This window comes from Dromaius novaehollandiae, chromosome 20 (assembly GCF_036370855.1).
Source record: "Dromaius novaehollandiae isolate bDroNov1 chromosome 20, bDroNov1.hap1, whole genome shotgun sequence".
Classification (NCBI taxonomy): domain Eukaryota; kingdom Metazoa; phylum Chordata; class Aves; order Casuariiformes; family Dromaiidae; genus Dromaius; species Dromaius novaehollandiae.
The window spans coordinates 3,403,476-3,424,467 of NC_088117.1; the positions used below are offsets into that span (position 1 = coordinate 3,403,476).

Here is a 20,992-nt window from a genome sequence, read left to right on the forward strand (position 1 = left end):
AATCCTCCTCTCGGACTTTTAGGGCAGAATAGGGGGGTAAGTTTGGGCAATTTGAGATTAATGTCCGGAGATTTGGAGACTTTATGGGGGCTGTCCTGCCAACCCACTGGCTTTTCTGTAAATAGGCAAATCCCACTGGGATAATCCCTAGGATGAGCCTGCCCCTCTTTGCTATATGTACCACACCCTGGTTAGAGATGCCTGTGGGGGACAAGGAGAGTTTGTCCTGTGGTGACCCTCAACCCGAGTGCCCCAGCCAGCAGCTGACGATGTTCTTCGCCATCTTGGACTTGGACTATTCCTGGACCAATGCTTCAGCCACTTGGCGTGACAGCAGGATGTCCGGGGTCTCTTGCTCTGGGTGAAGCCCAACTTGGTTGATGCCAGCTGTGACAGGGTTGCTCTCTGCTGTCCCACTGACCGTGCTCAGGTACTTTGGAAAATTGAACAAAATTTGGCTCAACTGATCTTGCTCCACCTGGAATGGTTGAGACTGTTCTTATTCCTGAAGTTGATCATCTGCTTCCAAGATGTAAAGTAAGTAAACCGTACTTTTGCTCTCAGATGTGCTGTCCCAGGATAGAGAAGCCCTGAGAATCCCTCAACCCTGTAGTGCCACTGAGGGGTTGTGACAGGTCGTGGCTTGGGCACTGCAGTAGCTGTGACCCACAGTGGTGGAGGGACAGTTGTTGGGACACAGCAACATCCCTGTGTGCACATGGGTGTGGGGAGGCGATGGTGGTGGTGTGCCTGTGCCGCTGCGAGAGCTTGCGGTGCTGGCAGGTGGGATGGGCAGTGGGCATGGAGAGTGGGTGCCAGGGGCTGGTGGGGTGCAGGTGGGGGGCTCGGGGCTCACATAAGGCTGTGTTGCGATGTGCCCAAAGGTAGTATTGGCACAAAGTGGTTTTAACCAAGGCTTGTGTCTCTGCTTTCTGCTTTTGCTCCCAGAGCCGGTCCTTGTGGGTTTTACCTCCTTGGTTCTGGAAGGGGAGGCTTTCCGGCAAGGGAGTCCTCAGGGGGCTTTTCTGTACTCCCTCAAATGCTGGCTCTGCTCCTCATCCTCTTGGTTAGATACTCATCAACTACTGAATAAATCAAAGCAGCTCACAAGTGCCTGCGTCCATGTAAAACCCACATACCTTGGGAGGGGGATTGGGAGGGAGCAAGATGTGCACAGGCCATGTAGGGCCTTGCTGGGTGAGGAAGAGGAGCTGAATTGGATCACAGAGGAGGAGGCAGGGCTGACACTGGTCCTTGGCCTGAATGGCCACCACTTTACTGACTGGCTGCCTGGCAGGGACCGCAGCGGTAGGGGATATCTATTTCCTAGGTACCTGTCAACTGTCTTGCAGTTCCTCATCCTTCATTTTAATTTTTTTCAGGAAACAAAATGGTTTGAGCAAGTGGGAGTGCCTGAAAATGTAAGCAACCACGGGGCGGTGGGGTTGGTGTCTGCAGCCCCAGGGGACGTGAGTGGGCACGGCATGGCAGTACTCACTACAGCACAGTCCCACTCTATGGTTAATGCCTAAATATCTAACATCTTCTGGCCTCGCGGTTGAAACGGAGAGGGGAAATATCTTTTGGATCTTTTGGGATCAAATCAACCACCAGCTTTGCAGCAGGGCTGGTGGCAGCTGGGGGCTGTCCCCAGCCACCGCCGCCAAAGTAGCAAGAACTGGGAGCCTTGGCTCCTTGTCACACCTGGGAAGGGAGGAGGAAACTCTCCGGCACGTTAGCTGGTTTAGATGCATGTGGAAAGTTAAAGAAATGGAGGAAATGGGTTCCCTTGCTGGAAGGGCTGGCAGCCCTGCCATCTGGGCTGGTGCTCTGACCTGGTTCGTGGCTCTCCTGATCCCTCACCCTGCAATTTGGGTATTGCCAGGCTGCCAAGCTGGGCAAACGGAAGCAGGGCTGGTGTATGCGCGCTGGCTGCGATTTGCTGCGTGGATGTGTCCCAGGAGAGCCCAGAACTGCTGGTTGCGTAGGGAAGGGGGTGCAGAGCCCCCGGCGCGGGCGTTGCAGGTGGGGGCTGCTTGGATGGGCGACCCGACGGGGAGCGGGACGGGCAGCGGGCTGCCAGCCGCCGGGCCAGCCATGCCTGTGCGAATGGTGCTGCCCCACGTGTCCCCCGTGACAATAAGGGAGCGAGGTTTGGGACTGAGAGGTGACCAGTTCTGCAGATGAGCCTGGAAAACACCTTTTGCAGCAGGATGGAGCATGCTTGTGTTTGCCGCCCATGTACCCCAATGCTTGGGAACTCGCTAATCGCGGCGGGAGCGTGTGGGTTGCGGCAGCGCTGCCTTGCACCTTCCCTCCCGCCCCGTCCTGGGTGGACCTGGCCTGGGGACACGTGTGGGACAGGCTGCCCTCGGAGTCCTGGAAGAGGTGCAAGGGGATGGGAAGAGCTCTGCCCATGTTCCCAAGCCCCCAGCTCACCTCCCGTGGCACCACTGCTGCCATCCCCCTTGGCCAGGACCCCGCTCCCAGGGCAGGACCTGCCCGGAGGCTGCACACAACCCGTGTGGCGATCAAAGCGAGCGCTGCCCTACGGATGTGGTGGAGGTCAGATGGGATGGAGGTCAGCACGGCCCTGGCATCTCTCCCACAGCAGCACTGGGCCAGCACGGGACGGTTGTTGCCTCCTCTCGTGACCTTTATCGGCCGTTCCTCTGCCTCCCTCTCAGGATGGGGCCCGGTGGGTGTGATGAGTTTGTTCCGTTGCCACAACAGCCTGAGCTGCTCCCCCCGGCCAGGCCTGACTCAGTCCCTCCCCAGACACCACGTTTACTCTGCGGATGGCTTCGCACGCGGGCCTGGCCCCCACTCTCAGGGCGCCCGCTCAGCACCCAGGTCCACCCTGCCCGTGAGCGGGGAGCGAGCCCGGCTGAGCCCCCATGCAGCCGCCGGGCTCTGCCTTGTTTCCAAGCTATCCAGGCAAGGAGCAGAGGGCTTCACCTGCAACACCGCTACCCAAGCCCTGTGTCGAGACGGGGATGCCACCGTTCCCCTCCTGGAGCCCGCCTGGTCTTGATGGATTAACTGCACCGATGCTGACAGCTATTCACTGTCCCTAGAAAACAAACAAACAAGCAAGCAAACAAAAAAACCCAACCCCCCCCAACCACCATCAGTGCTGGAGGCTGCACCTCCTCCCAGGCCTCGCTAGACGCCCTAACGTCTCCCATGCTGCAATTTAAGCAGGTTTCTTCTAGCCTGGCTCCCATGACGAAAAATTTGTTCCCACAGGCGCCTGTCTACGGATTTGAAGGCTCTTTGCATCCCTCCCGCCAGGCTTCCCTCCTCCAGGCGACCAGCCCCAGTCTCTTTGACGTCTCCTTGCAGCGCAGGGTCGGTCCCTGCTGCTTTGCCCTCTCTTCTCCAGTTTGTCCCCGTGGCTGAGCACCCAGCAGGATGGGGGCAAGATCGGAGGCTGCGTCCTGGATGATGGCCCCGCTCTGGCTCCAGTGTGGAGCCTGGTCGGTGATGGGATGGAGGCGAGCGCGTCTGTGTGCCGTGAGCTGGGCTTGGCATCTGGGCACAGCAGCCAGAGGTGACCTTGTGCAGCAGGTCTGGTCCACCCAGATGACATGGAGGGAGTGCAGGACGTGGCGATCTCCAGCCTTTCCCTGCCCTGTGCTGGCCAGGGCTGGGAACCTGGCTGGTAGCCACTGCGATGCATTGCAAGGTGGTCCTAGGAAAGCCATCGCTACATGCTCTGCGTGGCTCTGAACAGCAGGAACAGCACCAGCGGGAAGTATCCAACCTGGATGGGGCTGTTCTTCCAGGAGGCCTGAGCAGCTCTGAGTTCAGAGCCGGCCCTGGAAAATGGCATGTTTCCCGCGGAGCAGCAGGATGCCCTGACGCTCGCCTGGGGCCACCAACGGTGAGGGAGAAACTCCAGCAAGCGCAAGACAAAAGTCAGGCATCGCTTGTGGGAAGGTCCGCGTGCGGGATGGGATGATCTTTCGGCAGCCCGGGAAAGAGGGCTACAGCCAGGCGCTCCTCGGGCCAGCGATGGGCCAGGTGCTGCCCGGGGCAGCCGTGAGCCAGCAAGCCTAGTAGGAAGCATGGGTGGTCGGTGATTTCCCTTTCAACCTCCAGATGAGCTGAAAAAGAAGAGATGAGAACTTTTTTTGCCCTGTGAATAAGGCCGCAGCTACGCTTGCCCGGGAGCTGGTTGCAATAGCGTTCGTGCCGGTCCAGCTGCAGGAGTCACATCCTGCGTACGGGTTTGGTGGGGGCTCCCTTTTGCGCTGTTGCCCCGTTTGGGGTCCGTCCTTCTCAGAGCAGATGGTTCCCCACGAAGGCTGAGGAGCATCTCGAAACCAGCTGCCCGGCTCACGTGGCAGCACACGGGTTTCTTTGGCCCAGCCGTGGTCGAGCGGTGAGTGCTCCCGCCGCAGGGCCGCCCTTCCCCGCACGCCCAGCCTCTCCGCGGAGGCGGCCAGAAAGGGCTCTTCTGCCTGCCGGAGGTCCCGGGGAGCTCTGAGTCAGCCGCTGGTGAGTCTTAGCGTGGTAATCTCAAAGCATTACAATAGGAAAACTTGCATAGTGTAATTAGTCCTACAGTTTTTAGGGCATGTAAAAGTCTTAAAATTAATTGGAACAAGCCGGAAACAAAGCAGTTCAAACAGAAGTGAGAAAGCTGGAAAAAGGCCTCTCAGCGCTTGTCTGCAAGAGCAGGCATAAAAAACAGCGTAAAAAGCTGCGTTTCAGAGCCACACAACGCTGCAGGTACGTTACTTCTGCAAATAGCTTCCCCTTTTAGGAGAATAAGTTGTATAGCTGGAAAACGCATTTAAAATTCTTCTCTTTACTCCTTAGGCATTTAGAAATGGCTTTAGCTTCGCTGTAGTGTTTGCAGACATCCTTGTTGCTACAAGAGAGGTTATTTCTGTGAATGCTCATTTATGCATGGAAGTGCTAGGATTGTTTTTATGTGACCACTGCTTACAAAATAAGTTACAACCGGGACATTGATGATGTGTCATTGCCTGAGTAATGTTCTTGCCAGCCAGGGGAGGAATTGCTGAGGATGCTTGCCGCTTTCCCTGTTTGAAGTCACAGACTCCGCAAAACTTTTTTTTCCAGTGTAAAAAGCAGTTTTATCCCCAAAGCCTTTCGGGCGCAGCGAGACGTGTCGCCGGCCTCGTCGTCGGAGCAAACGGGCATCTTTCTGCGCTGCAGACGAAGGGTCGGGCAGAGCCCCTGGCACTGAAGCGCCTTTGGCGTGTTGGTGGTGAGCTGGTTCCCACCAGCGACGCGGGGTGGGGAGAAGCTGCCAAAAACAAGGAATTTTTTTTTCTTTATTATTTGAGATATTGATATGCCAGCTGGGGGGGGGGGGTCGAATTTGCACTCGAGAGCCTTGACTCATTCGGGCAAGCTGGAGCTATTGCTTCTCTTCGCGAAGAGCAGGTCACTTCATTTACCTTGGGCTATTTTTAAACTGTTTAGATGGTCCCCGTTAAACCAAACAGGATGTATTTTCCCGAAAAAAAGGGCGTTCCTTTGCCCGCGTATAAACTGTTTGGGTTATTTAGGATGTGTTAAAGCAGGAGTGCTTACAAAGGTTGGAAATGGTTGCGAATAGCTGTGGCAAAAGCGGGCAGAGCGTGGCCCAAGAGCCGAACCCCGTCGCTGGGCTGGGGGGCCGGCAGCGGGACGGGGACCGCGGGAAAAGCTTCATTTCCCTGCGGTTTGCCCCACTCGCGCTGGTGCCGTTCGGTGAGACAAGGGCAGAGAGTTGGGTTGCGATTTTGTGGGCCTGTAGAGAGTTGCTAATCCAAATCTTTTTTGGTCTGCTCTGTGGTTTTACACCAAACTTGCCCGAATTGGTGTCTTGCTAGAGTGCAAGGTTGTTTAGGGCAGGAAAGACGAGGGCTGGCGCTGCAAAAGGACCTTGTGAAAGTGGGAGACCAGGCACTGAAGTGGCAGAAGAAATTCGGTGTAGATAAATGTAAAACAGTTCCTGTGGAAGTGGTGGTGGTGGGGGACCAGCCCTGCTGAAGCTGCTGTAATGGCACATCTGGCTTGGGGTGTCCCTCAGCTGACAGAGATATTCTCCATATATGAATATATTCCTGCCCTTTTTATTCTTCCCCTTATGGCTACTGTGGGAGACAGGACTTGGGACCAGCCGGCTCCTTGGTGGGAGCCACTGTAGCTGCTCGTGTGTTCCCGTTTCCCGCATCCGAGCGGTATTTCCCGTTCTCAACTTTCTGTTTTAGGACAATCCTGTCTGCTGCCGGACAGCCCGGCTGCTCCCGGGGCGTGTGAGCCAGGGTTTTTTCATCCACGGGGCAGATTTCTCTTGACCTCAGAGACTCCTGTGCCTGGTTTAGCTGCCTGTAACTTTTTTTTGACGGATTTCCCCCTTTTCGCGGAGTTCCTCTTCCCGAGGCGCCGCTGCTGCCGGCGGTTCCCGTGGTGCCGCCTGGGAGCCGGACGGTGGCTGCGGCTACTTCCCAAACCTGGGTCTCAGCACTTAAAAAGCTGACGTGCCCCAAAGTGGAGGAAAACGTGGAATTGGCCCAGGGTGTAAAAGCCTGTGGCCGGTAGCTTGGTGCTGGCAGCTGCCCTGTTTGGGAGCCGCTTGCCGCCGGGACCAAAACCGAATCTCCCCAAAGGTGCTTGGGGGTCACTGTCTCCCTTTCCCTCTGCACCTCCCACCTCCCCTCACCCCCAAATTTCCCTTTTTCTCCTGTGTTTTTTGCAATCCCTCCCTTCCTCGCGTTCGCCCTCCCAGGGCTGAGCCCGGAGCGGTGGCAGCCGGGATAGGGAGGAAGCGCCTGGGAAAGGCAGCACCGGGAGCCCCCGAAAAGCGGAGCTTGAGGCTGGTTCTGTGGGGTCCGCACGAAGGCCGGGGATGGCCGGTGGGGCCGGAGCCGGCCTGGCCCTGCGCGACGGCCCTGTTTGTGCAGCATTTGCATTCCCGGCCGGCCCAGCCCTGCAGGAAGGGCCGGGGCCCCGCAGCAGCCGCCTTATCGCGGCTCCGGGCGCGCAGGCCCCCGGCAGGCACCGCTTCCTCTGCGCCGCGGCTGGGAGCGGAGCGCGGCCGGGCGGACGTGGCCCACCAGCCGCAGGAGGCCAGGGCCGGGGTTGGCAGCCCCCACGGATGCCCCGAGGTGAGTCAGGGATGGGGTGGTGGGGAAGGGACCCAAACCCGCTGCACTGAGCCCCTGCCGGGCATGCACATGCCACCCCCCCCCCCCCATTGCACTGCCCCGATGCACACGCGCAGTCTCGCTGGGGGGGTCACAGCCCCCATGCTGGGGTGGCCTGGCCCTGGCGGCTGCAGAGTCGGCAGTAGCAGGACAAGGTGTTATTCCCGCTAGGACTAGGGGGACAAGGCTTTATTTCGGCCAGGACCATGAGCGGGGCTGTTTTCTCCCATCTCCCCACCATCCACCCCTGCTTCATGGTCAATGTTAGGTGTCCTCTCAGTCTCTGTTTCAGATAGCACCTGCTGATACCCCTTGTCGTGCTCTCCCTCCCCTTCCTTGTAACACTCAACGCTGCGGTGGCCTTTTTTTGGTGTCTGCTGCCCACTGAGGTGGTGATTTTGGAGGCCGCTCGGGGGGAGGCCAAGATTGGGTCCCTGAGCCTCGAGCGTCCTCGCTCCCTGTGCACGTCCTCCTCTGCTCGCCTGCGCTGAAGCTCCTCTGCCGTGTTTTGTCCCCCCAGGGATGGCGACGGGCTCCCTGGGCCGTGGGTGCCAGGACCCCCGTGGCCAGCGCCCCTGCGCTTTCACCTTGGGCTTTCCCCAGGTCCCTCGGGTGCTGCCAGCCAGTGCTGGGGACTCACATTCCCCGGGTCTGTGGGACCGATCCTCCCTGTATCCATCCACTAAAACGACCCAGGTGCTCTGACCCGGTGGCCACCAGGGGAGGATCAGGTGTAGGAATCGGTCCAGCAGGGACGGGGACCTTGTTGTCCTCCTCTGCTGTGGCCTCAGCAGCCTGGCGTGCCCCTTGCGTGTCCACGCTCCCTCTTGCTTTTGAGGGATTTGAAAACGTTTTATTAGCGGTGCGAGCACCTTTTGCGGGGCACCTTTTACGTGCTGCTTTAACCCTTTTAATTTCCTGTTTACATATGTTTATAGGCTTTCCTGTGCTCAGCTGGGCAAGCTGGCCATTTCTGACGTGCCGCCTTCCCTCCTCACCCCTTAGCTTCCCCACTGAGTCATGCACAGGGTATTTTGGACGCCTTTGTTTTCTTTTTGAACTGTGGCTCGTGTTTTATTTGGCACCGCGTTTGTTAACAGCCTTCAGGCAGCACCTGCCACCTTCTTGCTCCCTGAACTGCTGCTTTTGGGGTCTTTGGGGGAGGCATGTTATGCTTCATTTTTTATGCGGTGTCTTTCTTGATGCTGAGCATCCCTGCGCCCCGGCCTGCTCTCTCCTGCTACGGTGTCCAGCAACTCGTTGCTGCCCAACTTTCTGGTGGCCTTCAGCTACTCTGAAGTTAGGAGCCCAGCCACGCTGGCAGCTCGCCGCTGGCCAAGCTCCTTTCCCCTCGCAATGCACAGAAATTCCTGCACCTGCGAGAATTTGCTAGGCAAATTCCCCCCTGCCCCCAGCGGCCATCTGCCAGGGGCAGCCACACCGGACAGGCGTCTGAGGCAGCCTGGACGTGGCCTGACACGGTCCTGGCCTCTGCTCCTGCTCACCCACGAGCTCTGGATGGGTTTCTGGCCAGGCATTTAGGTTGTGGGAACAATTTTTGGGGATGGCAGCACGAGAGACCAAATGTCCATGATGTAGATGCCTCTGCTGAAGCTTCTCCCCACCTTTGAGGTGACCGGAGACAGGGGAGAGGCCTCCTGTGTGCACCTCACTCAATGCAGGCATCTACCCGAGGATGCGGGTGCTGTGAAGGGCATCGCCCTCCCGTCCCGCCGTGGCTCCAGAGGGGGGTCACACACCGGCTGTGCCACCCCCAAACTCCCCAAATAGGATTTTTTCCCCATGTTTTGCTCTGAGGCTTCAGCTCTCCCTGAGGCATCGCAGGGATGAGCTTCAGCTCCCTGCCTGCCGCTTTCCACCTGCGGGTTATACAGAAATGACGGAGAACTTCAGCCACAAAAGACAGCTTGGGGGCTGGCCGGCCTTCACCGAATGGCCTTGCTTTTCTGCAAAAATTGAGCTCGGCTGGGTCCTAGTGGGGCCTGGCAAAAAGCATGCAGGGGGGTCGGGGAGGGCTCGCCAGGACAAATGCAAATAAAGCTGCAGCCTGACCCCGGCGGAGCCGGCGTGGGCCGTTGCGCGGCTCCTGCTGCGGGAATATTCAAACGCTGCTGCAGGTGTAAAAACCTGCTTCTCCCTTTTCCTCGCGCTTAATGTAGCCGGTAGAAACAGCAGGTTTTTGGAGGGTGCCTTTGCCCCCGGGCCAGGGCTTTAAGGCCGAGGGGAGCTGCCCGTTCCTGCGGCCAGTGGCGCTCGCTTATCTCGGCCTCTGAGTCAGGGGCCTTTGCGCGACGCTCTGCTCCAACGCGGCGGCGGCCGCCCGGGCCGTGTGGGGCGTTCCCCAGCCGCGGCCGCCCGGCCCCGGGAGCGCGGGCGGGCCGCAGCTAGGCCCCGTCGCAGGCCGCCGCCGCCGGGGAGAAGGAAGTGCCGCCGCAGGGCCACTCCTCCTCGCCGCTTCCTCTCGGCGGTCGGGGTTTTATACAAATGAGAGCGCGGTAGCGGGACAGCCGGCCGGTCCCGAGCCGCAGGCTGCGTTCGGTGTGGCCGCCCCGCCGCGAGCCGACGGCCGAGGAGAAGGCGACGGCGTCCCGGCCGGCTCGGAGGAAGACGCTCCCCGGTAACTGCGCTCGGGCTCCGCTCGGTCGCCCACCTCCCGCTGGCCGCCCCTCCGTCCCGCCGGGCTCGGCCTGCGCCGAACCGCGGCTCGGCCTTGTGCCCCTCGTGCTCTGCCAGTGCGAAGGCGCCCGCAGGGCCGCTCCGGGGAAGGCCCCTCCGCCGGCCTTCGGGACGCTGCGCCGGCTTGTCCCCTGCTTGCTGTCGCTTCCCTTAAATTGCCGACTTCTGTGTCGTGCGAGGGCCGCCTGTGTCTGCGGCCGTCCTCGCCCCGGCTTTGCCTCCAGCGCTTTCCGCGGCCGCCGGCCCGGCTCCTCGAAGCCGCCCGCGCCTCATCCCCGCCACACGGCTGCTGTCCCACAGCGGTTCCCCTTCCCGCAGCTCCCCCCATCCGCTACGGGTCTGGGGGCCTGGTGCGAAAGCTTGGCCGAAAGTGGGCCCGGCGGGTGTTTGGGGGGAAAGCGGGCTGTTTCAGTCAGTCGCTTGCGGGTTTTCACGGCGCCTCCGCTACCCGCTTTGCGCTGTGCTTTCGGTGAAAGGAAACACCTGCACCCCCCAGGCTTCCTCCGGGGACGGCCCTGCGCGTCTGGGGGGGGACGTGCTCGTTTGCACGTCTGTAAGCTGTAACTCGGAGGTTTCCCCGCGCGGGTCCCTCTGGCTCGTCCTGGCCCTGCGGCTAGCGGGCGACGTGGGGGCTCGTGCCATGGCGGGCGCCTGCCGCTTCACCGGTGCTCGAGGTACTCTCGGGCTGTCCCGAGATCCGGTGTTTCCACTGGCTTCAGCTGAAGCATTTCGGATCTGCTTCCCCCCAGCTGGAAGAATGGTTTCGCTTAGTTTTCCCCCCTGGAAATGTTCAGTTTTAGACAGAGGCCGTCAGCTGGCAGCATTAACGTTTTGGATTTTTCAAGCGTCTCCGTTTCCCAGCAGCTTTACTAATCGCCTTTTCCCCCCTGAGGGGCTCTAACAATCGCGGTTTTGGCTGCGATTCCCTCCTTTCTGATGCCATCCTTGGAAAACGCGTTGTTTTGGTGTCTGTAAGCTTAATTAACGCGATGGTAACGAAGGGAGAGGCGCGCCGCAGCCAGCACACATGCCTCCCAGCTCGGAGCTCGCCTCCGTGCTGGCATGCGAGCCCGGGCCGCGGGGCTGCGGCCAAGCTCTGCCTTCCCTCACGTCAGGCCTGAGCAATGCAGGCAGCGCTCGAGCCGAGCGGCCCCTTCCCTTGCGTCCCCGCGGAAAAGGGCTGCTTGGAAAGCGTCTCCGCTATAGGGAGATTCGGTGAGGGGGTGCCCTTAAAAGCAGATGGTGCCTCACCGGGCAGTTCGGGTCCACGTGGCGTGGTGGGGCTTCACCTTGGGACGGGACCTGCTTCGAGCGGATGAGCGCTCGTGTTGGACCTGTGTCATGTAAGCTGGATGCTTCTACCCGTGAATGCAGCCTGCTTGAAGGCAGTCTTTGGAGGCTGGAAGCGGGTGCTTGGGCATTTCTCGGCCGCCCGTGCTGTGCTGCTCCGGGGCTGGTGGCCCTCGCTCTGCCCCAGCACCCGGCCAGCGGAGCCGGGGGACGTGGGACCCATGTCCCGGCTCCCTCTCCCACCCCAGGCCGATGCGTGTGTCTCCGTCTGCTTACACAGGGCCATTTGTTGTGGAAACTTTGTTTTGGCAGGAGTAGGGTGACACACAAATGCAAAAGGAAACTTCAAGGAGGAAAGCTGAATGATCTCTCAGGGCCATTTTCAAGAGCCAAGTGCAAGTTTTCCTACAGTATGTTTAAACTAGTCCCAGAGAAGTGACTAATGATGTTTACAAGAGCACTTGTGAAGCTGAGGACCGAATTTCCGCTGCTTTTCCTTGCTGCGGTCCCCAGACACCCAGTGTGATGCTGAAACTGCAGCTTCCCAGGGCTGGCGTTGCCCCTCGGGCCACCGGCTCGGCCTCGCTCGGCGGCAGCCACCGTCTTCATCCCTCTTCAGGCATCGTGCAAGCAAGGGCCGCTCTTACAAAACAATTCAGGTCCTGAGTAAATCCTGCCAGGCTTTAGGAGCTGACTCACGGCATTAATAGGGTTATTATATGCATGACTGGACATATTTATTTACCTGTTGTTGGAGACGGGATTAGGTCCCTCCCCTCAGCCTCCCTTCTGTTTGGCTCGGAGGGATCGGTGTCCCGCTCCGGGAGCCCGGGTGGCCCCGACGGGCCCGGGGCACCTAGCTAACAAGAGCTCAGTCCGCTCCGTTTTCCCTAGCGCGGAGCCCGGGCTCCTCACCCGGACGCTGGTGATGGTGGGAAAGGGGGGCTCGGGGACCACAGCGAGCACTAAACTGCTTGCTGCATCCGGCAGGCCGGAGAGCCGCAGCTGGGCAGTGCATTAAGTTGCACAACAGCATCCGCGGGGAAGCATTTGCGCTCACTCATTTTTTCCTGCCAGCAACAACCCTATCCCATAAAATCCCATAACTTCCCCTTAATGTTTCCTCAGGCCTGTCTGAACCTGTGTTGTTTTTGGACTGAAAAAGGTTAACCATGTGTTTCGACAGAAGCTGCGTGTATTGCCCCAGATGTCGAGCCGGTCCCCAGGCAAAACGCAGCGATCCCACTCCCACTGCCCGGGGATGACAACCTGCTGCGGCTCACGTGCCTGCGGCCCCTGGGCTGCTCCCCAAAAACCCCATGGTTAGCAGCAGGGTCGGCCGGATAGTCTGGCCTGAGCTTTCGGGAAAGCCCCCCGGCTGGCCGCCTTCATGCATCCGTGGAGCACGAACAAGGCGACACTTGTGAGATGGGGAAGAGGCAAGTGTGAGGCCTCCATCCCTCCGGCCCCGCGCCCTCTCCAGGGCTGCTTGCAGGAATCTGGTCCGGCTGGTTCCGCTCCGGGCACGGCCGAATCCTGCGCCGCGGCCCTTGGCATTGCTCACACGGCAATTAGCGCTCGGGGAGCCATTCGCCTCGGCCAGGTTTCCACGCGGGCAAACAGCAGCCGAAGGGTTTCACGCCGCGGCTCAGCGCGCCTGGACGTTTTGCAGCTTGGAGGCTCTGGGAAGGAGCCAAGGTGGAGAGAGAGGTGGCTGGGAGCTTTTCCCAGCGCCGGCGGCTCTACGTGCCTTTCCACCAGGCGCCCTCTCCGTGCTCTGTGTTGATGGACGGCCTGGTGAGTCAGGCCCTTGGTGGGGGAAGTAAAACCCTCGCCTGAGCGAGAAATCTAGTGCCGGGCAGGTTAGCCACTTCCTGCCGTGCCAAAGCGAGTTAATAAAAACCCTTCCGGGACCTCCTCCTCCTCCTCCTCCTCCTCCTCCTCCTCCCCCTCCTCCCCCCCCCCCCCCCCCCGGAGACTCGGCAAAACCTGGGGTCGCTTTCCCCGGTGGCTGATGAAAGCGGCTCTCATTGCACTGCCCGCCCTGCTGCCCAGTTCCTGCTCTTGGGCTGGGCAGTGTCACCGCAATTAACTGTCCCCTTGCGTCAGCGCTCGCCACGTCTGGAGGTGGTGGGGAAGTGCCCTCCCACCGTGACACAGCTACGTGCCAGGCAGGGGACAGAGCTGTCACCAGTGGTATTTCGGTACGTGGAAACGGCCGTGCGTGGGGTCCTGTGCCACGTGGCCGGGACCCACTGGGGCTTATCCTGGCCTGGAGACACGCTGTCTCCCGTGGGGCTTCCCTGCCAGATTTGTTCCTCCCATCATCACGTCCTGCTGCTGGAGCGTACCCTCTCCTCTTCCTCCTTGTTTGCAGACCGAGGTTTGTCTGTGCCTTTTCCCCACAGCCGGCTTTTCCCCGGGATGCTCGTGTCCCTGTGCTTTCCTCCGTGGCCTTGCTCCGGTGATACGGGAAGCAGATGGAGCTGGGAAGACCTTTGCTGCTCCGTGTGCCAGGGCGTCTTGTGTGGCCGGGTGGTCGGGGGGCTCGAGCACACAGGATGAGGAAGGACCATGGGGGCCGGGACCCTGGCCAGGGGAGCTGGTGCTGCCGTGGGGCCCCTCGCCCTGGAGGGATGCACCATCCGGCAGGTTTGGGCACAACTCGTCCGTTTTCCGCAACTAGTCCGACTCCTGCCTCAGCGCGGGAGCGATGCCCTCCCCGGCCAGCCTGCTCCTCCGGCCGGCCGTGACAGGACTTCTGGCCCCAGTGATGAGATGTGAGGAGCTCTGGGCCAAGGGAGGGCTGAGGGTTGCTCTCACTGCCGAGTCCTTGCTGCCTGGCTGCTGCCTTCGCCTTCCCTCCGGCAGCGACTGGCATGGGTTGGGGCTGCCTAGCGTGCCTGTCTGCACAGCCGGGCTACTTGCCCGGCCTGGGAAAAATTGCCCCCAAGGAGATACCATGCTATGATGAGCCATATGTGTATTTTCCACTGGCCATATTCTTGAAGGAATGAGTTCTTCCACAGCAACTTGCTCCCGTGCACACGTCCCCGCCCCAGAAGGTCTCTCTTTGAGGGCACAGGAGTGACTGTTTCCTTGTGGCTGTGCATGTACATGCTTGTGTGTGATGCTGGCGCACAGGTGTGGTTTTGTGTGTTGCTTATATTTAGCAGACATAAGGAAATAAGAATGGCAGTTCTGGTTCAGACTGAGGGCCCGTCTACCTGGCGTCCTGCCTCTTACAGGACCAGGCTTGGTTGCCTAGAAAGCAAGCAGAGGACAAGTGTGTAGGAGACTTCCCCAAGTTGCCTGGAGATGGCGGGAGCCTGACATGGTTTCTCTAGTCATCTCCAACACTTCCCTCCCCAAGTGCTCACCCAGTCTCTCCGTGAGTTCACAGCAGCACCTGGCAGGCAGGTCTGTGGATTAACTACTGTCCCGTAAAACAAAACAAAACAAAACAAAATGATGCATTTTTGGCTTGTGCCTTGCCTCTTCTAGCTTCACCTGATGGTCTGGTTCTTGTATTAGGATTGGACAAATGCTCAGTCTCTGCTCACCGCTTGTAATTTTGTAGATTTGTTGTATTTATTTTCCTCTGCCGTCTCTTCCCCGCCGAAGGCTCCCAATTGCTCAGTCATTCTCTGCCAGGAGGCCGGTCCCTGCCTTTGGTCTGCCAATGCTGGTCTCAGCACCTTTTCTAGTTCTGCTTTCACCTTCCTCATACGAGGGCTGAGAATTGCACACGTGAATCAGTATTTGGGCAAACCAGGGGTTTATGTAGTAGCATAATAGCGTTTTCCACTTCATTTTCTATTCCGTTCCTAACCACTCCTAACATAGGTTTTGCTTTCTGATTGCTGCTGAGGGCTGAGCTGGTGTGTTTACGGCAGTATTTACCACATCCCCTGGCTCTTGCTCTGGGGGAGAGCCAGCTTTGAGCCTTCCTTCTGCATGTGAAACCAGGGTTGTCTTTTCTCATATGCACCACTTGATTTATTTACACTGAATTTCATCTGTATTCCCAGTCCCTGACGTTCATATGCCCCTCCTGCATTTGTTCACAGCCTGCCCTCGCCCTTCCTGGCCTGAATAGCCTCATATCGACAACAAATTGTCTCACACCACTGTTCAGCCCTTTCCCAGGTTCTTGCTGAGTATGTTGACTGTTTTTGGTGTCACTGGGTAGTTTTGTGGCAGAGGCCAGGGCTCCAAGGGGCTGATCAGCCTTGAGAGCCCCATCGCAGGTCTCCTGGGTGTTTTCTGAGCAAGTCAGCCAAGTTCAGGATGTGAAACGTAGCGCCTGTGACAGGAGCTAGCGTCTCAGTTTCACCCATTTACCCCATGCCAGTCTCAGGAACTTTTGTGTGCTTCAAATATCTGCTAAAAAGTTAGCTTTGGTCTAAAGGTCTCTGCCACTCTACCTTGGATGACCACTACAGAGATTCCTTCCACCTATTGGGGGGGGGGGGGTGTCTTTCTAATTTGGCTGCAGTTTCCAAACATGATTTGTTTCAGCCTTTCTTTGCTAAAGGTTAAGTAGCCTGGTCCTTATACCCTGTGATCAGTTACTTCCTGATCTTACAAGGATTTATTTCACGTTATCCTTTTTTTGTTTGTTTTCAGAGAGAAGACAATGTGAATGGGCTGTAAGAACCAAACGAGATGGATGGAGAGCTGCCCTGTGCTGAGGTGGATGGAGAACTGCCCTCTGCCACAGAGGATGCGGGAGGAGAGGTGGCCTGTGCCAAGAGCGATGCGGGAGGAGAGGTGGCTTGTGCTGAGAGCAAGGCAGAAGGGGAGGTGCCCAGCACTGAGAGCAAGGCAAAAGGAGAGATGCCCGATGCTGAGAGCTGTGGGGAAGGAGAGATGCCCTGTGCTGAGCATGCTGCTGAAGGAGACATGCCCAGTGCTGACAGTGATGTAAAAGGAAAGGCACCATGCGCTGAGAGTGATGCAAAACGAAAGCTGCCTTGTGCCGAGAGTGACGGGGAAGGAGAGACACCCAGTACTGAGAGCGATACTGAAGGAGAGACACCCAGTGCTGAGAGCGATGCAAAAGAAGAAGGACCTTGTGCTGAGATCCCTGCTGCTCCAAAGAAAATCTCTTCTATTTCTTCTCCCTTGCGGGCGATCATCCGCCTTCGACGACAATTCCGGATGCAAAAGAAAAGTCGTCTGCATTTAGAGCTCCCAAGAGAAAAATCTTCAGAGCTGGTCCAAACGAGGCTGCTTCAAAGGCAGATTTCCCTGAACCGAAATAGCTTGTATGGTTCTTCTATGTCCTTCTTTAATCAGAGCAGCTTTGAAAATTCACAGTACTTCACCTTTGACACATCTGTGGACCAATATGCTATGAGTAAATGCAGGCGGAAGAAGAAACGTAGGAAGTCTAGGATAGTCCTGTATCCAGATAAAACAAAAAGATATCTTCCAACAGAGGAGAAGAGCAATGCGAAACGCTGCCTTCTCTTGCTTATTGTCATTATCTTCTTCCAGATTCTAAATGCTATTGAGAACCTGGATGATAACCTCCAAAAATATGACCTAGATGGGTTGGAGAAAACGATGCACCGGGAAGTATTTGGGCAGAATGCTGCTGTAGAAAGTATTATGGAATTGCTGAAAGACTATCTGGCTACCCACATACACAACAAGCCTCTGGTAATCTCTTTAAATGGTCCAGTAGGAGTGGGGAAGAGCCATGTTGGCTGGCTGTTGGCCAAACATTTTCGTTCTGTCATGGACAATGACTTCGTGCTTCAGTACTTTGTGATGCATCACTGTCCAAATGGGGTAAGTGATCTTACTTGCCAAATAGATTTGTCTAAGAAGATTTCTGACATGGTTACAAGAGCTGAAATAGAAGAGAAGATACCATTGTTTATTCTGGATGAGGTTGAACTCATGTCTCCAGTCCTGCTGGATACTCTCAGCCAATTCTTTGAACCCAATCAAACCAATGAGTTCCTCAATGCCATCTACATTTTAATAAGCAACATAGGAGGCAGTGAAATAACAAAGTTTGTCATCCAGAATGCATCCACTGAGCTTCTGCATCAGCAAAGGGGAATTGAAGAACTGCTGAACATCATCCGGCCTTTACTGATCCATGTTCACCCTCTCTGGAAGTCTGCGGACATTGTCCCATTTGTTCTTCTGGAGAAGAGTCACGTCATAAACTGCTTCCTAGAGGAGATGAGGAGGGAAGGGCTGTATCCTGACCAGAACCATATTGAAAACTTAGCCAGTCAGCTCAGTTACTACACGTTGGGAGACAAGCAGTACTCCAGAACGGGCTGCAAGCAGGTTGTGGCCAAAGTCAATTTACTGTAGTGGTTTACTGCAGAGATCAAATCCTGCTCTCAGGACTAGCAGAATTCTGGGCTTAGAGAGGAGTACGTTATAGCAGACTGTGGTCATGGTGTCCTTTCTCAGGCCAGCTCTAATTCCGTCCCAGTGGACATATTGTAAGAGCATTTGAGGTGAGGAGACAGCACCCCAGACTCCTCTACCGTGTGAGCTCTGTTCTCCCCAGGTGCATCGCTTGTTCCTAAAGTTCTGTGAACGAGGCATGGTCAACGAAGCCCAAGCAACCTCCCCTTAATTTGGGGGTGCTTAGTCTGTTCCTCACATGCTTGTTTGGGATATTTGTCATGAAGGATTTGTGAGATGAAAACAGATGCTGTGGAATAATATAAACAGAAGGAGGAAATAGTAACGCATTTGGGTTTACTGTCTCAGCAGTACACAGAGCCTTATATCATTACTTCTGTGGCCTCACTGTCTTCACCTCTTTCTTTACTTTGGTTGGTCCTGTTTGGTCTTGTGCAAGATGGGTGGTTCTGCAGAGCAGAGGCAATGCTGACAGCCAGGGGGACATCTGGGAGGTCTGGAAGAATCTGTGGTTCTTTTGTCACCCAAACGCCCTGGCAGTCAGAGCTCGGCATCCTCCAGTTCCTGTGTGACCTCACTCCTGTGAAACTCTTTTGTGTCCTTGGATTAGTTCCTAAGCTGTAGCTCTTCTGAGCTCATACCTTAGCTCACCTTTGGCACCTTCAGTGAGATTCCTGCTGTGCAAGTTTGTTTGAGCTTGCCTCGAGGCCTGCTTGGATGGTGCCAGCTAGGGTACAAATAACTGCCGGATTGTTTAGGTCTGGCGGTGGCAACTTGTCCTAAGAGCTCTTCTGCTTTTTGCTTCTGGGTACACTTTACCACATTCATTATCTAGAAAGCCCAAAATAGCAACTGACAGATATCAAGCAATACACACTGGAAAAGACAATTTGGGCTGTCTGTGCCAAGTGCAGTGCAAATCCTGGGCTTATTCCCAGTCCTGCAAGGCCAAAAAGGTTCTTTACCATCAAGACCCAGGGGAGAGCAGGTTGCCTAGAAGCACCTTTGAAAAAGCACATGCCCTTGTTTTGAGCAGGCACACTGAGCAGTTATTTATGACATTGCTTTGCATCAGTTTTCTTTTCTTTTCTTTTCTTTCTTTTTTTTTTTTGTGCCTATATCCCCTTCTACAATTTGCTGTGAACTACCATACACATAAATCCTGTGGATGTTTGCACTGGTTGTTTGATTTGCCTCTTTCTAATAATGAGTCTCCAAGGACTTCCATCACAAAATCCTGCTTCTAGAGCTATCGTGAGGAATAAATCCACAAATAAAATCTTTCAAAGTACATTTCTTCCATTTGACTGAAATGTGGTTTTCCTCCCCAAATTCTCTTCCAGATTGATGCAGCTGTGCATCTCGGGGTGGGAGCAAGGGCTAGAGCTTTGCTGCGTGTTTCTTTTAGACCACATCAATGTAGCGTGGGCACAGCATGAAGAGCAGAGCCCTTTGCCTGTTCAGACACTTCATACTCCCCCACCTTAAATACCTCCCCGTGACCTCGCTGAGGGAATGTCAGGAAGGGAATTATTCTTATTTCTCCCTAAGCCCCATTTCCTGGAGATAAACTTGCCTGATTGAGCCAAGAAATCACACTATGATATGAGCTCGCCTAAGTGAAATCTGTATTTTTTGAGGGGGCCAGAGGTCCAGAGTGTGTTCCCTAGCAGGGAGAGCACTACAGCATTTTCAAAAGCCCCACTGGAGAGGCAAAGTGGTCCCTTCCCGCCGAAGCAGGCTGGGCGCTGGGCTGCAAATGGCTTTTGGTCACGGGTGACAGGACAGGCAGTGACACTGGTGGTGGTGCTACGGTCACAGAAAGAGCATCCCAGGGTTTTGCAAGCAACCATAGGTCTGCGGGGGTCTTGGCTGCCTGAGGCTGGCGAGGTTCCAGGAGTGACGCCGTACTGGGGTAACGTGGATCCCGAATGCGGCATGTACTTCGGCCAAATGATTTTTTGCAGATACCTTAGGGGAAACACGGAGTGATTCCAAATACGCGTATAGTGAGGATGAGGTAACAGCTACTCTGCTAACGATGGCGAGAGAATGAAAACGATGGAGGACAAAAATCAATATGAAATAACCACGTCTATCTCGCAGAGCATGGAAACACTGCGCTGGGGGGACCCAGCAGCGGGAGCAGGAGCTGGCCAGCAGGATGCTGGGTTGGGACGCTGGGACGATGCCCAGAGCCACTGGCAGCCCTGGGGAGCCCCCCCGGGTGGCACGAGCTGCCCTGGGAGGCGGCGTGAGCCACGGAGCCGGTGCGAGGGCAGAGTGAGGCGCCGCGGAGGCAGGAGGGGCAGCACCGGGGACGGGCACGTGTGAGCAACCCGGCTGGGCTGGTTTCGCCCATGACGTGCCCCGAGGTGGGCACACAGCCGGCGTGGTGCTAGCCCCACCTTGGACCCACCCCCGGCTGCCCTCCTTCCCATCCCTCCTTCATCCGGCCGTGATCCTTGCTTCTCCTGGTGCCAGCGATGGCTCCTCAAGGCTTTGAGTCAGCAGCTCTGCCCCACAGCTAAGCTGGGGCCGCACCTCGCGCCCACACGCCGGGTGAAACCGCTCCCATCCAACAACCCCCTGGGGCTGTGGGGCTGGGCCCCACGCTCATCTCACCCCCATCGAGCGACTGCGCTGGTGGGAGCAACACGGCGGGTGCTCAGCCCCCGGGGCCAAACATGGGTCCCCGACGCCTGGGTAGGGAGCGGGGCAAAGCTGCTCCTCGCGGCGAGGCTGGAGGCTGGCAGGTTCCTCTGGCTGAGCCGTGAGACCTCGGCTGCCTGAGCGGAGCCCACCGCGGAGGGAGCGCCGGGGTCAGCTCTGGTGTCCCATGCCCGTGGCGCGGAGGACCCCAGCCCACCAGCTGCGCGGCAGGGCCCTACCCTGGCAGCCGCTTGCGAGCTCCCCACCGAGCTCGTGGGCTGGGAGGCGCTGGCGTGGGCCAGGCACGCGCGTGGCCCTGGGTCCCGGACAACCCTGCACCCCAGGGACACGGCTGCCTCCTTCGCCCCGTGCGGGGGCCGCGGGAGCACAGCCTGGGCTTGGTTTTCCCGTGTTTCTCCGTGAACATCGCTCAGGACCAGGCCTGCACGTGCACACCTTCTGACCGGGCTCTGGCTAATTTCAGCTAGCTCCGGGAGAAAAGGGTTGTATTGAAACGCTCCTAAAAAGGAGCTAAGCTGAGCTGGCTCCATTAATCCAAGCAAGCCTGTCTAAAACAGTTTCCAGAGGTGCATGCCGGCTGACACGGGCAAGCCTGGCTGTATGGCCAAAAGTCCTGCCTGCGCTTGCTTTCCCCACAGGAAGATGCTCCGGTGGTGGCACGAGGCACCAGACCAGGGCTGCTCCCTGTTATGCCCTGCGACATCATGCAGGCTTGGCTGGGTGCCGGTCTCTGAGAGCCCCCCCGTGCTGCCTGCCTGCTCCTC

The 20,992-nt window shown here is 57.3% G+C and overlaps 1 protein-coding gene across 6 annotated transcripts; it reads left to right on the forward strand.

Moving 5' to 3' along the window:
• The first annotated feature begins 409 nt into the window (after nucleotides 1-409).
• Nucleotides 410-18,848, forward strand: TOR4A (torsin family 4 member A). Of its 6 annotated transcripts, none has more exons than XM_026113801.2 (2): nucleotides 410-537; nucleotides 15,786-18,848. In XM_026113801.2, exon 2 carries the CDS (start codon nucleotides 15,825-15,827, stop codon nucleotides 17,493-17,495), a length of 1,671 nt encoding a protein of 556 aa, XP_025969586.2. In that variant the 5' UTR covers nucleotides 410-537; nucleotides 15,786-15,824; the 3' UTR covers nucleotides 17,496-18,848. The 6 variants fall into 6 exon arrangements, with proteins under 6 accessions (XP_025969586.2, XP_064379689.1, XP_025969585.2 ...); XM_064523619.1 differs by lacking the exon at nucleotides 410-537 and adding an exon at nucleotides 4,406-4,737; XM_026113800.2 differs by lacking the exon at nucleotides 410-537 and adding an exon at nucleotides 6,992-7,130.
• Nucleotides 18,849-20,992: the final 2,144 nt, after the last annotated feature.

Bases quoted from the DNA above. Each gene is read 5' to 3' on its own strand.
- TOR4A (XM_026113801.2), top strand. From the start codon at position 15,825: ATGGATGGAGAGCTGCCCTGTGCTGAGGTGGATGGAGAACTGCCCTCT.